This window comes from Myxine glutinosa, chromosome 1 (genome assembly GCF_964187855.1).
Source record: "Myxine glutinosa chromosome 1, kmMyxGlut1.1, whole genome shotgun sequence".
Taxonomy (NCBI): Eukaryota; Metazoa; Chordata; class Myxini; order Myxiniformes; family Myxinidae; genus Myxine; species Myxine glutinosa.
In genome coordinates, this window is record NC_136261.1 from 389,804,743 (window position 1) to 389,824,200 (window position 19,458).

The 19,458-nt window shown below is 44.5% G+C and overlaps 1 protein-coding gene across 2 annotated transcripts in view; it reads left to right on the forward strand.

The window, feature by feature from the left end:
- Nucleotides 1-16,542: 16,542 nt before the first annotated feature.
- LOC137416337 (voltage-dependent L-type calcium channel subunit alpha-1D-like) overlaps nucleotides 16,543-19,458 on the forward strand; it is a 476,095-nt gene continuing 473,179 nt past the window's right edge. For both annotated transcript variants that reach the window (XM_068101884.2, XM_068101890.2), the window contains exon 1: nucleotides 16,543-16,757. In XM_068101884.2, coding sequence (XP_067957985.2) covers nucleotides 16,570-16,757 — 188 coding nt within the window. In that variant the 5' untranslated portion in view covers nucleotides 16,543-16,569. The remainder of the gene's footprint in view (nucleotides 16,758-19,458) is intronic.

Below are 19,458 nucleotides of genomic sequence, written 5' to 3' on the forward strand. Positions count from 1 at the left end.
CCCCCTCAAATGCATCGGCACCCCGACGATGAACCAACCGAAAACAGCAAAGTAAGGAGCTAACACTCAAACGACATGTTCTAAGATTGGCAACTACCTGGCTCAACCCCTTTTGCTCATGACTGGTGGGTTCTCACAGGGCATGGCAATCGATGCAGGTTCGAATGGTAACCTGCAGTAGTTTGAGTGCTACGACGTAGCCTGGGGAGAGCTGGTGACCCTTGGTCAGATGAATCTTCACTAGATTCATGAAAGCTACTCTCCTGGTCCTGCACAAGGCTCCCAGGATCAAGCGGACTTTCACCTGTTTCCGTACTGTTCTCCAGGTCTGGTACCAACGCCACTTGCTCTCCTCTCCAGTCCTCGTCAAGGACCATACGCATCGACTCTTCCTCTGAGTCATCTGTAGTATCAGCAGTAACGTCGTCGTTGTCAACAGCACACAATGAACCAACCGGATGGGCATTACAGTCCTCTCTTCCAGGCAATCTCCTCAACTCCGTTCGGTGTACTTGGACGAACTGGGCCACCTTGATTGACAGGAACAACAGAGTACACGACACCTGGGTCTTGAGGTCGACGTACATCTCTGTAAAGACCGGAATCCCAGACGTCTTGGATCTTATTTCTTCCTCGCACCTGGTGATTTTTCAAATAAACCAACTGACCTTCTAGGCCCGAATTAGTTACCTGCTGGTTATACTTTGATTCCACTTTTCAGCTTTGGCCTCCAATTGCTGCCTTACATGATCATGCACCACCCTCAGGCATTCCTGATGTTTCTGCACCCATTCTTCTGTAGTGTACTCACTGGGATCGGCTTTGTTGATGCCCAGGAGAAAATCCAAAGGGAGTTGGGGTTCACGGCCAAACATGATGTAGTGTGGAGTCATTCCGGTAGACTGATGAGCAGTAGTGTTATAGGAACACGTTACCTGTGATGAAAAATGGGGCCATCGTCTCTTCTTATCTGGTGGTAGAGTACGAAGGAGGTCGTGGAGGCTGCGGTTAAACCGCTCACACTGCCCATTACCTTCCGGATGATATGGAGTCGTCCGGCTTTTCTTGACCCCATACATTTTACACAGCTGCTGTATCACCTTGCTTGCAAAATTTCTGCCTTGATCAGAGTGGATGCAGCTTGTGGTGCCAAACAGATGGAACCACCGTTTTACCAACACATCTGCCACTGTACTGGCCCGCTGATCTCTTGTCGGTATCGCCTGCGTAAACTTGGAAAATACATCGGTAAGCACTAAAACATTCTCTCTTCCATCACTGGCTGGTTCTAACACAGTGAAATCCATTGCCAAGAGTTCGTTAGGTCGCGATGCCTGCAGACTTCCCCGATAAGCTCGAACTTTAGGGCCTTCCTTTGCCAGGATGCACCTTTCGCAATTGTGACACAATGTTTCCACATCCTTTGGCATACCTGGCCAATAACCCCGGTCCTGGGCAAGCTGTAAAGTACAGTCTATACCCTGGTGTGCATGTCCATCATGCACACACTTGAGCACCTCTTCTCTGAGGCATTTCGGTAATATAATTTGGAACACTTCTCTATCGGCCCCTGGAGGGTAGATCCACCGATAGAGCACACCTTCCCTTTCCACCAGGCGACCCCACTGGCGAAACAACTCCCTACTTTCCTGACTCAGTTGTTCACGTTCTTTGGTCCTGGGGTTCAACCCTCCCTTCAATGTTTCCACACAGGACCAATGGCTGGATCTCGATTCTGCAAAGTGGACAAAGTGGGAATAACCAGGCAGGGCAGAAATCTCATTGCTGTAAACTTCCTGATAAACAGAGGAGTCAGCTGATGGAAGATGAGATAAAGCAGGAGGAACAGCCATTTCTGGGGAAAACCGTTCAAGGTACTGCCTCGACAAGGCGTCTGCATTTCCATTATGACGACCTAAGCGGTATTCCAACGTCCAGTGCTCCTAATTTAGCAGTTTGAAGATGGCTCAGGGGATTGTTGTCAGTGTAAATTGTAACCCTATCACCTATTAAATACTCCCTGAATTTTTCTGTGACAGCCCATTTAAGAGCTAAAAACTCGAGCTTCATGGAGCGGTAATTATCCATGTGTTTTTTTTGCCAGCTTAAGGCTCCGACTGGCAAAGACTATGGGCCTGCGGTTTCCGTTATGCTCTTGGGAGAGTACTGCACCAAGCCCACCATGACTAGCATTGGTCTCGAGGATGAATGGCTTTTGAAAGTCGGCGTAGGCTAAAACTGGTGCTGTGATCAGGGCTTCTCTAAGGGCCAAAAATGCCTGCTCACAGTGGTCATCCCAAGCAGAGGACAATGGAGTCTGGGGGATCTTACCCTTCTTGTTCGGCCCCCTCAGCTGTGCTACCAAATGATGGAGGGGGGTTGCTAACTTAGCAAAGCCATCTACAAACCTACGGTAATAACTGGCAAAACAGAGGAAAGAACGCAGCTCAGCCAGATGAGAGGGGGGGTTTCCATTCACGCACCACAGCCACTTTGTCCGGGTCTGTAGCCACGCCCTGTTCAGAGACAACATGTCCCAAATATTTGACTTGTTTTTAGAAAAAGTGACATTTGGAAAGCTTTACCTTCAACCCTTGTTGTTCAAGTCTGGAAAAAACCTCTTCCAGACGATCCAGGTGCTGGTGTATTGTAGATGAAAAAACAACAATGTCATCAAGGTACAACAGGACGGACTGGAAACGATGGTCCCCGAACATGCGCTCCATTAAGCGCTGAAAGGTCCCAGGCGCATTACATCAACCAAATGGCATTCTATTAAACTAAAACAAGCCAAATGGGGGTACAGAACGCAGTTTTGGCCCGATCAGCTTCAGCCATCGCCACTTGGTTGTACCTACTAGCTAGATCCAATGTTGAGAACCACCTAGATCCTGTTAAAGCATCAGGGGACTCTTCAATTCTCGGAAGTGGATATGCACCCTTCTGGGTCTTAGCATTCAGCTGCCTGTAATCGACACACATACGGAGGCCTCCATCTTTCTTCACCACCAAAACAATCGGGGATAAGTAAGGGCTGCTGCTTTCCCTAATTATTTGACTGTCCAGCAACTGTTTGATGTGTGCCCTAACTGCTTCATACTGCAAGGGGGGAATACGCCGAAAACATTGGCGCACAGCACGTCGTCTAAAAGCGGGATCTCATGTGTAATGGGACTGGTACAGCCAAAATCACCCTCACTTTAAGAAAACAGGGAATGGTATCTACCTCATAGGGACTTAGCCTCGACAATTTCACTCAAGGTATGGCCTGGGAAGTCAAGCTGTTCAAGGTCAGCAAGGACATTAGCATCCAGATCAACAGACTGGACGGACACATGGGCCGTACATTCGTGTATAGACTCGTCAAGTAAGAGCTCTATGTGAGGGAAGTTACCAGCCCGAATATCTTGACCATTGACCGATTTCGAATAGGTACACCGTATCCCTGCGCGTCGTAAGAGGCGACCAAGGGTTGGCGTCAGGAAGGGCATCCGGCCATAAAAACATTGCCTCAAACAGGGAACCATGATTGTCATGGGGCCCGCAAGGCCAACCCCCACTCTAGCGGGGAAAATGGCCTTAAAACGATCATTCATATATACTGTATATATATATATATAATATATATATGTTATGTCAAGGGATGAAATAATAAAATCGTGATATTTGATAAAACATTCTCGATTAGAAAGTTGAATGATATGACTTGTATAAGCGTTTATGCCAATATTGATTTTATGGTCTTGAGGGAACGATTTTCTTTTGAAAAAGATCATATAACATAGATGCGTAGTAATAGTAAAAGCAATTCGAGTGTTACAAGTGTTCTTTTCATAAAAGGAGAATATTTTTATTTAATAAAAAAATGTGTATGACCTTTAAGAGGGAATAATTTGTAGTTTTGATTTTTTTTAAATAACATGTGTTACATGCAATATTACATGCATTGAAAATGATTTCAGCATGCTTGGGCATTTGTCCTAAGTTTTTCCATAGTCGAAAATATCGAGAAGCGTAATACAAGTGATGTTTTGGTAGCTCAGGCAAGACATGTCACCCAAGAGCAAAGACATGGTGAGGTATTTTTATATTTGGTGGCCATCTTGGATTTATGCTAATCTACCATGTAAAACACAATGTCAGTTTGTGTGTTTGTCCAGATATATGTACCCCTTCATAACGTTAGGTTTTAAAGGCCAATCTTTTAACATGAATGTGTTCACTGTGGTCCATTTTTGAGGATAAAAGAAGCTCGAAAAATATTTTTCATAAAAGAGTAATTTTGCCTCTCCTATTGGAAATGTAGACGGTGGCTTGCAAACCGAGCCTCATGGGTGGTGTTCAAAAACTATTTTTAAAATAACAATAAATACAGCGCAGGGAGGTGAAATTTGCTGCACGTGATGTGCAACGTGCGCAGGGTAAAACGAGTGTTCATTTACATCTGCATGATGTCTCATAAATAAAGAAGAGCACACCTGACACTAGGCCCAGGCTTCAGACTGAAACGCTGCACCGTCGAATAAACTGTTCCAACCCGTCATATCGGACGTGATTTTTACTAGTTTTACATGTTTCCTCAACATATTTATTTGGACTTGTCGTGTAATGTTCTGGGGACTCCATAGAAATGCATTATGGTTAAAAAAAATAATTATGTGCAATTTGTTCCAAGTCCAATCTTATTTTGCCTGGACTATGGGGGACGAGTGAAATATGTAATGATCTTTTGATATCTTTGATGGATTTGATCTCCAGTTCATGTCCCAGTGGTGTGGATTTGGGGTCGCAGGGGTCACTCAAAACGGGGGGAAAAAAGTTTTATTTGACTCAAAATTTGATATTGGGTCATTCATGGTGTAACATTTTGCCATCGTTTCCCTCGCCAGTGGAGAGGATATTGCATTTGGGTCCGTTTGTTTATCTGTCTGTTTGTTTGTCTATTCGTTTGTTTGTCTACACAGAACGTGAGTATATGCTTTTCTCTGCAACCATTGGTCCGATTGCCAAGAAAGTTTCACCGTAGGAGTGCCTCCTCCTGCAGAATGTTAAAAAATGATTTTTATGACGTCATAGGTCATGTGGTATGAGTGCCATCTTGGAAAAACCGAAAAAAATTGAGCCTCAACATCTCCGGAACCGCTCCATGGAAATAATTTAAATATGGCTCACAGTCAAGTCCTCCCCAAGGGGTACAACAAATATTATTGATGTCATCGGTGCCTTCATTAGGACGTCATAATTAAACCAGTAGAACACTTGATCCAATCAGTTTGAAATTTATTGAGTAGGATCTACACAAAAATTGTATGGGAGAATTGAATTGATGACGTCATCAGTCACGTGGTTTGGCAGCCATATTGGATTGAACATAAATCTACGTCATCAATAAACCACACAAACACAGCAGCTAATCAACACCACACAAAATACACCAGACAAAATACACCACATAAACATTTCCTGGCGAGGGTCTGCAATCTCCAATTGCTCTTTATTGTTCAACTTAGCTTTTGTTGGGAAGCGTGGTGACGGCATCAGCCCACGGGTCCTAAAATCCTGTTCTTCCACTCTTTCACTCCCTCTCTCTGTTCTCTTCACCCTCTCTTTTGCTCAAGGTCAACTGCCATCTGCTTGGAAATCAGCCAACACCACTGCTTTACACAAAAAGGTGCAAAAACAGATCCTAGCAACTACAGACCAATCAGCCTTCTCCCAATTATCAGCAAAGTCATGGAATCCATCATTGCTTTGGATATGAAATCTTTCCTCTTCTCCAATGGCTTGATCTCTGATCATCAATTTTGTTTCAGACCAGGTCACTCTACTCTGGACATGCTGCTTCTGCTGTCTCAACAATGGATGGAGGTCCTCAATGCCAAACAGGAAATTAGAGCTGTCTCCCTCGACATATCACGTGCCTTCGATACGGTCTGGCACCCCGCTCTGCTCACCAAACGCTCCTCCTTTGGTATCCATGGAAATCTCCACGCATGGCTGGTGGACGTCCTCTCTAGTCGTAGTCAACGTGTGGCCCTGAATGGGTTTATCTCATCTCCTCTTCCTGTTCAGGCTGGAGTTCCCCAAGGCAGTGTTCTGGGCCCTGTGCTTTTTCTGGTCTTCATCAATGATCTCTCTGACTCTCTTGAAAATCCTCTCTATCTCTTTGCTGATGACTCCACTCTCTGCCGCTCCATTCCTCATCCCTCAGATCGGCAGTCTGCAGCCTCCTCACTCTCTGCAGACCTGGACAAAATCACAGACTGGGCAAACAAGTGGAACATGTCTTTCAATCCTGCCAAATCTCACACTCTTACGATGTCTCTCCGAAAAGACCGACTGGACAACCCTCCCATCTACTTTCTGAATAATCCTCTCCAAGAAGTTCTGTCACTCAAGCTTTTGGGTCTCACTATCTGCCATGATCTTTCCTGGGAAAACCACATTTCCAAGCTGGCGTCCAAAGCCAGTCGCCGACTGGGCATCCTCCGTCGTGCAAAGTCCTTCCTTGGCACACCTGAGCTCCTCACCACATACAAGGCTTTCATCCGCAGCTCAATGGAGTACTGCTCTCTCCCCTCTGGGCTGGTGCTCGTGCCTCACACCTAGCTCGTCTTCATGCTGTTGAAACCAAAGCGTTCAGAATCATTGGAATCTCCTGCGATGAAGCTATCTCCGAGGGCCTTTCACTTACTCACCGCAGGCAGGTTCGTGGTCTTTCCGTCTTCTACCGACTCCTCTCCGGCCTTGCCCCCCCCCCCCCAGCCCTGTCTGTGCTCTGTCCTCCAAATATTCCTACAGGTCGCACAAGATCTGCCTGCAACCCTCTTATGGTTGAACTGCCAAAATCAAGACTCTCTGCTCACCTTTACTCCTTCATTACTCTTTTCTCCCGCCTCTGGAACAAACTCCCTCACTCTCTTCAATCCCACTCCTCCCTCCAGGTCTTTAAAACAGCTGTTCACCACCATCTCTTATCTTCCCCAATCCAAAACCTTGATCTTTTCTACCCCCGCTAATTTCACCCCAAATCCACTTTTTTGAAATACCAACTGCTTTCCTGGAAGTCTTTGGTGTCCTTGCGTTTTATACCTATCCTGCCTCCCCCCAAGCCCTCTCCCTCCCACAAATCTCCCGATGTCCCTGCTCTCAAATGTTGTGTTTGTGTGTTTCCTCCCCTTCTCTCCCCATCTTGTCTGCCGCTCCCCTTTTTATATACTTTGTGTGCTTGTTTGTTTGATTTGTTTGTTTGATAAATGTTAGCTCTTTCACGAGCCTCGATTCTGTATCCAAAAAAAAAAAAAAAAATTGTGATGGCGCGCCAACGGCTTCGCTCTAGTTCCCTTTGCGATAATGGCGTTTGTGTATCTGATCATCTCTTTTAGATTATTTGAGGGTGTTTTGTAATCAGGGTCCATGTTCAACTGTCTTTCTTCTGCTGCCTACCTTATCGACCTTACTACAGTAACAGAGATGATTGCATTTTAAGGTTTGCGCAATTTTGTGGACACTGGTCAATCTACAGCACACGCTGATTCAAAACCGAAGGCACCCACTTCCAGTTTCTGTGCTCTGCAGGCAAAGATCGGACCTGGCATTTCAACCTCTAACTGGGCAGCATCCGGGGCTGTGCACGCATCGTGCCCCAGGTTTGAGGATCCTCCAAGGTTGGGGATGCATTACATGACTACAATCAGCAGGTGGCGATACCCACCAGTGGTCTCATCATTCATTACCTTACGATGAATGTGGCGTCATATAGGTCTCACCCGTCACCATCAGGTGGTAGGACTTCAATCTATAATCAGGATCTTGCCAACGACAAGGAGATTATGCAGAAAAGACCTTTCCATCGCTGCATGAATTTTGAGATTCGACCGACATGATAACATGGGATGCTTTTGTCTCTCCCAACCACAAAATTTGAAAAGCACATGACCTTGAATTAACACCACTATCACTGTTGGTTGCTCGTAGCAGAATAACTGGATCAGTTTGTGATTGGTGCACAAGCAGCCACTGGGACAACAAGTAAACAACCACCCTCTAATGTAGCAAGTGGTGTAACCCAGTGTCAAAGAACATTGCAGAAGACTGGGCCACTTGCTACCTGCAGTCCAGGCAGCAATTTGTAATTCGTTGAGGGTGCCGGTGATAGCCCACCTACTCTTCACGAAAGATACTGTGGGATCTTCAATGTCCACCAAATAATATCGACAGATTGGATGGCGTCCATTGGCTGGAGAGCTGCCGGACCACACCCACATCTGTGGCTTGACTCCACCCACCATAGCAATGAGACGAAATGATTTGGCTGCCATCTTGGTTTTCTGTTGGGCCTAACACATAAGGCCTGTAGGCCTCTGCTGATAATACACTACCCCGGGTTTGTTGCGTCAGAAATCCATTTGCTTTGGGTCGAGTGTTATTCATGATAAGGGACCCCCGAAAGATCTAATGATATGTCGAATAACATTAAGGTATAATCAAGCCCATCAGAACACACAGTACGTCAAAATGCACAGTAATCAAGCGTTACGTTACACAAATTACTAAAAAAAATAGCGTACATAATTCTTGAACGGCTCCGTGTTGGGTGGGGTTCAGCATTCCGTGACCATGTGATGAATGAGCTCGTTCTGATATAACCGTGGGGAGGGTGACATGGATAAGAGGTGTTTAGTTAATCTTTTAATAGCGCATTAAATGTGTTTCCCAATCGACCCGCTCCGGATTTTGTCGCAGGTTGTGACCACGGTACAGTCATTCTTGTTATTAACCAGCCCATGCCCAATGCCCATGGTAAAAAAAAAACAATATAAAAAACGAAACCTTTTATTCTTGTGCTGGTTGAAAGAGCTTAACAATGGGAAGTTATATATTTCTCACCAGTAAAGAAAAAAAATTGGGAGCGAATGATATAGTGGTCTGTTGCCTATACACCGCCTGGGCTTCTTTTAATTTCCGTAGGTTTGGATTAGTTTGAAGGAACTTTTTAAAAATAATTTATTTCTCTCCGAGGAGCGTTTCTGTATTTTAGGGTGGGACAGACAGACATGCAGCATTAACTTATTTTATTTATATATATATATATATAAATATATATATATATATATATATATATATATATATATATATTTGTATAAAAGCCCGTAAAAAATGACAGGTTGGAACAGTTTATTCGACGGTACAGCCTCATGAGCGTGCAAAGTCTGAAGCCGGGGCCTAGTGTCAGGTGTGCTTATATCTTCTTTATTTATTGGTCATTATACGGATGTAAATGAACACTAGTTTCACTCTGTGAGCGTTGCACATCACGTGCAGTGAATTTCGCCCCTCTGCGCCTTGTATTTATTGTTATTTAAAAAAATATGAGACTGTACACCGCCCTTGAGGCTCGGTTTGCAAACCACCGTCTACAATTCCAATACAAGAACATAATTACTCTTCTTTTGGAAGATGTTTTTCGAGTTTGTTTTTTTTTCACTCAAAAAATATACCATAGTGTACACACATTCGTGTTCAAGGATAGTCCTTTAAAACCCGACTCAAATCGTCCTTATGAAGGGGGACAGACAACAAACACACAAACTGACATGGTGTTTTATATGGTACAAACATTTATAATACACTTGTTCATGTTGGCATAAAAAATCTTAAAATCTGGCTTTAGCTCGAATATGGTGCAGTATCTCGATCGCATAATTTATTGAACACCCGTCATATTATCATCCACAGTGAAAGTGTAAGGATGAAGGAGCTGTGCTCCAACGCAAGTCGAAAGGATTGACGCGACCAAAGACGGAAATTCGTCCGAGTTGCTTTATTGCACGTATCAAACTCGGGTACTCTGAAAAGCCCGTTTATCGGGCAGCAATATATATACACATCATGCCGGAGCGTTTGCCCGGGAAAGGCGAGAGCGGGCGTGCCCGGGCGTCCTGGGCGAGCCCTGGAAAGGCGAGTCTGGACATGCCCGGGCGTCCTGGGCGAGCCCTGGAAAGGCGAGAGCGGGCATGCCCGGGCGTCCTAGGCGAGCCCTGGAAAGGCGAGGCTGGGCGTGCCCGGGCGTGTCCTGGAAAGGCGAGTCTGGACATGCCCGGGCGTCCTGGGCGAGCCCTGGAACGGCGAGTCCGTGCATGCCCGGGAGAGGCGCGTCTGGGCCTGTCCGGGCGGCCTGGATGAGTCCGGCATGGTGATCGCTCCCTGGCCGCATCCTCGGTAGGTGCAAGGCGATTGTGTATACCCAGCGGTAACTGCTACAAGGACGAACAACTTCATCGATACCACATTTTTATGAACATAATCAAGTAACTGCAATAAAAAAAACATCTTGAGATCATTTGAGTGAATGGTCGGGTACTTACAAGCAAGTGCTAGTAGAGAAGATACAGTCACGTGAAAAAGTAAGTACACCCCATGTAAAGTTTTGACTATTTCACCATACAGCTATTTGATCTTCATTTCAACAATATTGATAGATAAAGATGATATAATATAACAAATATCATGAAACATTTACATTATGTAGTCCATTGTATGATGTAAATAAACCTAAATGCAAATTTTGCATGTGGAAAAAGTAAGTACACCCTTGGCTCTAATAGGTGGTATTGCCCCCTTTGGCAGAAACAACCTCAAGCAGGCGTTTCTTATAACTGTCTACTAGTCTCTGACATCGACTGGGAGAAATTTTTGCCCACTCCTCCATGCGGAATTGTTTCAGCTGTGCGATGTTTGAGGGGTTTCTTGCATGCACAGCTCATTTCAAATCCCCCCACAACATCTCGATGGGATTTAGATCAGGGCTTTGACTTGGCCATTCCAGAACCCTCCATTTCTTTCTTTTCAGTCATTACCTTCGCAAAAGCGGAAGGTTATGTTTTGATCGCTGTGTATTTATTTGTATGTCTGTGTGTGTGTGTGTATGTTATTCGCATAACTCAAAACGTATTCAACCGATTCGCATGAAATTTGGTGGGATGATAGGTTATTATCCGGGAACCATTTGATTAGATTTTGGAATCGATCGGGTCAAAGGTCAAGGTCAAGGTCATGAAAAGGTCAAAATCGTCTTTTTACCATAGCGCGGTCAATTTGTGTCCAATTTGTATGAAACTAATGCCAAAATGTTCAGAATTCAATGCCCAATCTTGTGATATGCGACATGACACTCTGACGTCATAACCCTTGTTAGCGGATGTTAGCGGACACCACCACATGGATGTGATTACAATATCAAACTTTTGGTGGGATAGAATGGTTTAATTTGAAACAAATCTTCCCGCATGACAACGTAGGTGTGGCTTTGCTACACAGATCTTGTAGTCTTTTATTTTGGCAACAAAAGTAGCTGCTGCGAAGGTATGCGCTCTACCGAGTGCCCGTTCTAGTTCCTTGGTGGATTTACTGGTATGTTTAGGGTCATTGTCATGTTGCAAGGTCCACCTTCGGTTGAGCTTCAACTTTCCGACAGATGGCCTCACATTATCCTCAAGCACCCTCTCATACAATGAAGAATTCATAGTGGATTATATGATGGTGAGCTGCCCAGGCCCTGATGCAGCAAAGCTGCCCCAAACCATAATATTCCCACCACCATGCTTTACAGTTGGTATCAGGTTCTTGTGGTCAAATGCTGTCTTTGGTTTTCGCCAAACATGTCTTCTGGTACTGTCACCAAATAGCTCTCTCTACGTTTGACTCATCAGTCCAGAGCACATTGTTCCAGAAGTTCTGGTCTTTGCCTAGGTGTTCATTGGCAAACTTTAGTCTTGCCCTGATGTTCTTTCTGGACAGCAAAGGTTTCCTCCTGGCACACCTCCCATGTAGATCAAATTTGTGCAGCCTCTTTCTAATGGTAGACTCGTGCACTTTGACATCAACAGTGGCAAGAGCTACCTGTAGGTCCTGTGATGACATTCTGGGGTACTTAGAGACTTATTTCAGCATCTTACGGTCTGCTCTCGGGCTGAACTTGCTGGGGCGGCCTAGCCTGGACAAGTTGGCAGTTGTTTGGAATCTTCTCCACTTGTAGATGATCTTCCGAACAGTCGAATGATTGATTTCAAATTGTTGGAGGTCTTTTTAAATCCCTTCCCAGACTCGTAGGCATCTATAACCTTCTTTCTGAAGGCCTCAGTGAGCTCTTTTGATCTAGGCATGGTGACGCCGCACACTTCAACAACAAAGAGCAAACCAAACTAAATGTCTGAGGTTTAAATAAGACAGGTTCCTCCAAGATCCTCTCTAACGATGTTCTAATCATTTGCACCTGAGCTGGTGCACATGATTCTAATTTTAGGTATTTGAAGTAGTGATAAATGTAGAGGTGTACTTACTTTTTCCACATGCGAAATTTGCATTTATGTTTATTTAAATTATACAATGGACTACAAAATGTAAATGTTTCATGATATTTGTTATATTACATCATCTTTATCTATCAATATTGTTGAAATGAAGATCAAATAGCTGTATGTTGAAATATGTTGAAAAAGTCAAAACTTTACATGGGGTGTACTTACTTTTTCCCGTGACTGTAGCTGGATTAATCTCCAGCACGGATACACCGATACCCAGATTCGTCTGATTTGACAATGCCATCTTGGCTATTTTTTTGTTTGTTTGAAAGATAGAATTAGGGTTAACAGGATAGCCGGCTTCACGTTTGCCTGGTGGCAAAGAGGTTTTGTGGCAAAGATTTCACACTGGGTGGTCTGTCCTTTCCTTGCCAGTTGTAGTCAGGGCACGAAATATGGTTGGAGTACTAATGGGAATCGCTTATACACTTTTGGTGAAAACATCATGGGGATCTTTGGCATCCACCAGCAGCAACCTAGTGCTGGCAGACGGGTCCTTGGCATGAATATCCGATCTGACAATGGTGCACTGACTTATGCCATAATGCACGTGAAAGAACATGGTGGCAGTTTATAGCGTTGGCTGGAATAGACAGCTTTAAGGGGAATGTGCTATAACTTTGACTGTGAGCTATCCTGCAATTTCAAACGGACAGTAATGAAAATATGATTGGTCGAGATGATGTAAAATGCTGTAATATTTTGGCCAAGTACTGCTAAACTTACATTTTCACGCCTAACACTGACTTACTCACTCACGTGACTTAAAACATTTGTATGACTAACTCCGACTTACATGACTTACACTCACTCAGATGACTTAAAACATTTGCATGCCTAACACTGACTTACATGACTTACACTCACTCACCTGACTTACTCACTCGCATGACTTACATTTGCATGCCTAACACTGATTTACATGACTTACACTCACTTGCATGACTTACACTCACTCGCTTGACTTATAAAATTTGCATGCCTAACACTGACTTACATGATTTGCACTCACTCACCTGACTTACTCACTCGCATGACTTACATTTGCATGCCTAACACTGATTTACATGACTTACACTCACTTGCATGACTTACACTCACTCGCTTGACTTATAAAATTTGCATGCCTAACACTGACTTACATGATTTACACTCACTCACCTGACTTACTCACTCGCATGACTTACATTTGCATGCCTAACACTGATTTACATGACTTACACTCACTTGCATGACTTACACTCACTCGCTTGACTTATAAAATTTGCATGCCTAACACTGACTTACATGACTTACACTCACTCACCTGACTTACTCACTCGCATGACTGACATTTGCATGCCTAACACTGATTTACATGAGTTACACTCACTTGCATGACTTACACTCACTCGCTTGACTTATAAAATTTGCATGCCTAACACTGACTTACATGACTTGCACTCACTCGCACGACTTACACTCATGTACATAACTTACTCACTCGCATGACTTCAAAATTTGTATGACCAACACCGACTTACATGACTTACACTCACTCGCATGACTTACACTCACTCAGATGACTTAAAACATTTGCATGCCCAAAACTGACTTACATGACTTGCACTTATTCGCATGACTTTTTTTTTCTTTTTTTTTTTGGATACTGAATCGAGGCTCGTGAAAGAGCTGACATTTACTTCACAAACAAATCAACCAGACAAACAAACAAAACAAAACAAACAAAAATCAACCAGACAAACAAAATATACAACTAGAACAGGCACTCGGTAGAGCGCATACCTTCGCCGCAGCTACTGTTCTGTACTTGGCATGGGAGTGTAGGGAACAGAACAGTGAACAGTTTGGTGCTGATTTCATGCAAATCGGATAAGAATTGACCGAGTTATGACAAAAAACGCACATTTTGCAAGGTCGTGACCCCCCTGACCTTTGACCCCCAACCGCTAACAAGGGTAATGTCTTCACTGGGTCATGTCGTATATCACAAGATCGGGCATTGAATTCTGAACATTTTGGCATTAGTTGCATGCCAATTGGATAAAAATTGACCGCGCTATGGTAAAAATACGATTTTGACCTTTTCGTGACCTTGACCTTGACCTTTGACCCGATTGCTCCCAAAATCTAATCAAATGTGTCCCGTATAATAACCAATCATCCCACCAAATTTCATGCAATTCGGTTGAATACTTTTTGAGTTATGCGAATAACATACACACACACACACACACAGACATACAAATAAATACACAGCGATCAAAACATAACCTTCCGCTTTTGCGAAGGTAAAAAGAGGGAGCGGAAGACAAGATGGGGAGAGAAGGGGACGACTTAAAACGACTTAAAACGACACGACTTAAAACATTGACATGCCTAACACTGACTTGCATGATTTACACTCACTCACATTACTTAAAACATTTGCATGCCTAACACTGACTTGCATGATTTACACTCACTCACATTACTTAAAACATTGACATGCCTAACACTGACTTGCATGATTTACACTCACTCACATTACTTAAAACATTGACATGCCTAACACTGACTTGCATGATTTACACTCACTCACATTACTTAAAACATTGACATGCCTAACACTGACTTGCATGATTTACACTCACTCACATTACTTAAAACATTGACATGCCTAACACTGACTTGCATGATTTACACTCACTCACATTACTTAAAACATTGACATGCCTAACACTGACTTGCATGATTTACACTCACTCACATTACTTAAAACATTTGCATGCCTAACACTGACTTGCATGATTTACACTCACTCACATTACTTAAAACATTGACATGCCTAACACTGACTTGCATGATTTACACTCACTCACATTACTTAAAACATTTGCATGCCTAACACTGACTTGCATGATTTACACTCACTCACATTACTTACACCCACTCACATGCCTAGCACTGACTTACATGACTTACTCACTCGCATGACTTAAAACATTTGTATGACTAACACTGATTTATATGACTTGCACTCACTTGCATGACTTACACACACATGACTTACACTCACTCACTGGCATGATTTTAAAAACATTTGCATGCCCAACCCACTGATTTACATGACTTACACTCACTTGCAGGACTTACACTCACTTGCATGACTTACACTCACTCACATGACTACCCTCACTCGCATGACGTAAAACATGTGCATGCCTAACATTGACTTACACTCACTCACATGACTTAAAACATTTGCGTGCCTAACACTAACTTACTTGACTTACACTCACTTGCATGACTTACACTCACTCACTTGCATGCCTAACACTGACTTCCATGACTTACACTCACTTGCATGACTTAAACTTTCTCGCATGACTTAAAACACCCATTCGCATGCCTAACAATCATTCACATGCTAATACACTAACATGCCTAACACTCATTCACATGGCTAATTTGTGTCTGTCTATATACTTTGGGTTCGATTCCCGACCCGACTATAAACGATCCCGATCGTTCACAGACAGGGCGCCCCATCAGTGAGTGTGCCGTCCTTCGGAGGTAAATGCCAAGCCGGCTATCCTGTGAGCTAGCATTCACTTCCGTTATTGTGGATCTATATTAAAGATGCCATGGAGCTCGGTCATTGTGTGCCGGTAACATCACCCACCCTCGGTACTGGATGTAGCAACTCCTACAGAAATGATGCAACAAACAGCAATCTTGACGAACCGATCGAGGTTATTGAACTTTTTATTAAGTACGCACTGTGAATGGGTATCTGATTTTATGAAGTTACATTGTACGCTTATTACCACATACGCGCAGCGCAAAGCGGGGTGTAGCAATTGGCGTATACTTAATGCGTACGCAAATATGCAAAACAGTTATGACATTAAAACAAACGAATAAATTACATTTCGAGAAAAACTTTTCCTCCGCGTTTAGGCGAGATTCCTCTTGATGGTTTAGTGGGTTAAAGACCGTTCAGTCGTTGCTCTGACTCCGAGAGCCGAGACCGCATGGACCCCCCTCCCCGAGTGCGCATTCCCGTGCGCAAACCTCCTATTTATAATCGCTCGCTTTGAGTTGAGTCCCCGACCCGGGTAGCGGGGATGAAGGGAGGGGGGTTTCGGGTGAGCGTAAGCCGGCTGTCCTGCTGTCCGGTTCTCCTCCTTGCCGGAGCGGGACGGCCGTCGTGGTCCCTGCACCGATGGACCTCAGCAGTGCCGAGGCCGGGATGGCCCCGAACGGGCCCCTCGAGGCGGGAAAAGTCTCCCGCAAGAGGCAGGAGAAGAGTGGGAAGAAAACCATGGCGGATACGCGACCCCCGCGGGCCCTGTTCTGCCTCGGCTTGGAGAACCCCATCCGCAAAGCGTGCATCAGCATCGTGGAGTGGAAGTATCCATCGGGTCATGGTGACCCCATCGATGGTGGACCCGAGCTTCGGTTTAGTTACTGTAGTTAGTTAGTGGACGAGATTTGGAAGTTTGTGGCTATAATGGATGGATTGATGAATGGATTCGGTTGTGGTCTCTGCTGAATGTGATGATGGTAGTCTGATAGATCTGTAGTTATAATCTCACAACCTGGCGAATGATGTTGTATGGTCCTGAGGATGTTGTGTGGTCTTGAGTGTTGTGTAGTCCTACGCATGATGTATGTTATGAAGGATGATGTTATGTGGTCTTGAGGGTTGTATGGTCCTGATGATGATGTTGTGTGGCCTTGAGGGTTATGTAGTCCTGTGCATGATGTTGTGTGTGTGGGGTCTTGAGTGTTATGTAGTCCTACGCATGATGTATGTTATGATGGATGATGTTATGTGGTCTTGAGGGTTGTATGGCCCTGAGGATGATGTTGTGTGGTCTTGAGGGTTATGTAGTCCTGTGCATGATGTTGTATGTTATGAAGGATGGATGATGTTATGTGGTCTTGAGGGTTGTATGGTCCTGAGGATGATGTTGTGTGGTCTTGAGGGTTATGTAGTCCTGTGCATGATGTTGTGTGTGTGGTCTTGAGTGTTATGTAGTCCTACGCATGATGTATGTTATGATGGATTATGTTATGTGGTCTTGAGGGTTGTATGGTCCTGAGGATGATGTTGTGTGGTCTTGAGTGTTATGTAGCCCTACGCATGATGTATGTTATGATGGATGATGTTATGTGGTCTTGAGGGTTGTATGGTCCTGAGGATGTATGTGTGTGGTCTTGAGGGTTATGTAGTCCTGTGCATGATGTTGTATGTTATGAAGAATGGATGATGTTATGTGATCTTGAGGGTTGTATGGTCCTGAAGATGAATGTGTGTGGTCTTCAGGGTTATGTAGTCCTGTGCATGATGTTGTATGTTATGAAGGATGGATGATGTTATGTGGTCTTGAGGGTTATGTAGTCCTGTGCATGTGGTTGTATGTTTTGGAGGATTATGTTGTGTGTCCTGGAGAATGTTGTGTGGTCTTGAGCGGGATCATGTGTGGTCTTGAGGGTTGTATGGTCCTGAGGATGATGTTTTGTGTCCAGGTGGATGATGTTGTATTGTCCAAAGGGTCATGTGACCTGATTATTAGGTTGAGGTAACCTCCTCATTAGGATAATGTTGTCTGGACCTGTGAATGATGTCATCTGGTCCAAAGGATGAATTAATGGAAGATGTTGTTTCCTTGTCCGGTGGATGATTATGCATCATCCAGTAGGAAATGTTCTGTGGTCCTCAAGTTGATGTGACCTGGTTCTGAAGATCAGGTAGTCCCTGGAAGGTTATGTTCATACGGTTCTCTTCCTTGCCGGAGTGGGATGGCTATCGTGGCCCCTGCACCGATGGTCCTCAGCAGCGCCGGATGATGTTGCTTAAACCGTCTGTCTTGTTGGGTAGGTCGAGACAGCAAACCAAAGAACTGACTATCCCCGCCCTGAGAGTTATTCACTCTCTTATTCTAGAGTGAATAAATGAGTAGACCCTGTCTGTGAAGAACAGTACTCTCTGTTGCATGGCCTGATCTGGTATCCATGCATGGTCTGATGGATGATGATGCATGGTCCTGAGGCTGATGATGCATGGTCCTGAATATGATGTTTTCATGTTTCCATGTTCCTGAGGATGATGTTTCCAATGGTCCTGAGGATGATGTAGCCATGACCCTGAGGATGATGTAGCCATGGACCTGAGGATGATGTTGCCAATGGTCCTGAGGATGATGTTGCCAAAGGTCCTGAGGATGATGTTGCCAATGGTCCTGTGGATGATGTTTCATGGTCCTGTGGATGATGTTACCATGGTCCTGAGGATGATGTTGCCAAGGTCCTGTGGATGATGTTACCATGGTCCTGTGGATGATGTTTCATGGTCCTGTGGATGATGTTTCATGGTCCTGTGGATGATGTTGCCAATGGTCCTGTGGGTGATGTTGCCATGGTCCTGTGGATGATGTTTCATGGTCCTGTGGATGATGTTGCCATGGTCCTAAGGATGATGTTGCCAATGGTCCTGTGGATGATGTTGCCATGGTCCTGTGGATGATGTTACCATGGTCCTGTGGATGATGTTTCATGGTCCTGTGGATGATGTTGCCATGGTCCTAAGGATGATGTTGCCAATGGTCCTGTGGATGATGTTGCCATGGTCCTGTGGATGATGTTACCATGGTCCTGTGGATGATGTTTCATGGTCCTGTGGATGATGTTGCCATGGTCCTAAGGATGATGTTGCCAATGGTCCTGTGGATGATGTTGCCATGGTCCTGTGGATGATGTTACCATGGTCCTGTGGATGATGTTTCATGGTCCTGTGGATGATGTTGCCATGGTCCTGAGGATGATGTTGCCAAGGTCCTGTGGATGATGTTACCATGGTCCTGTGGATGATGTTTCATGGTCCTGTGGATGATGTTTCATGGTTTCTGTGGATGATGTTGCCAATGGTCCTGTGGATGATGTTGCCATGGTCCTGTGGATGATGTTGCCAATGGTCCTGTGGATGATGTTGCCATGGTCCTGTGGATGATGTTACCATGGTCCTGTGGATGATGTTTCATGGTCCTGTGGATGATGTTTCATGGTCCTGAGGATGATGTTGCCAATGGTCCTGTGGAAGATGTTGCCA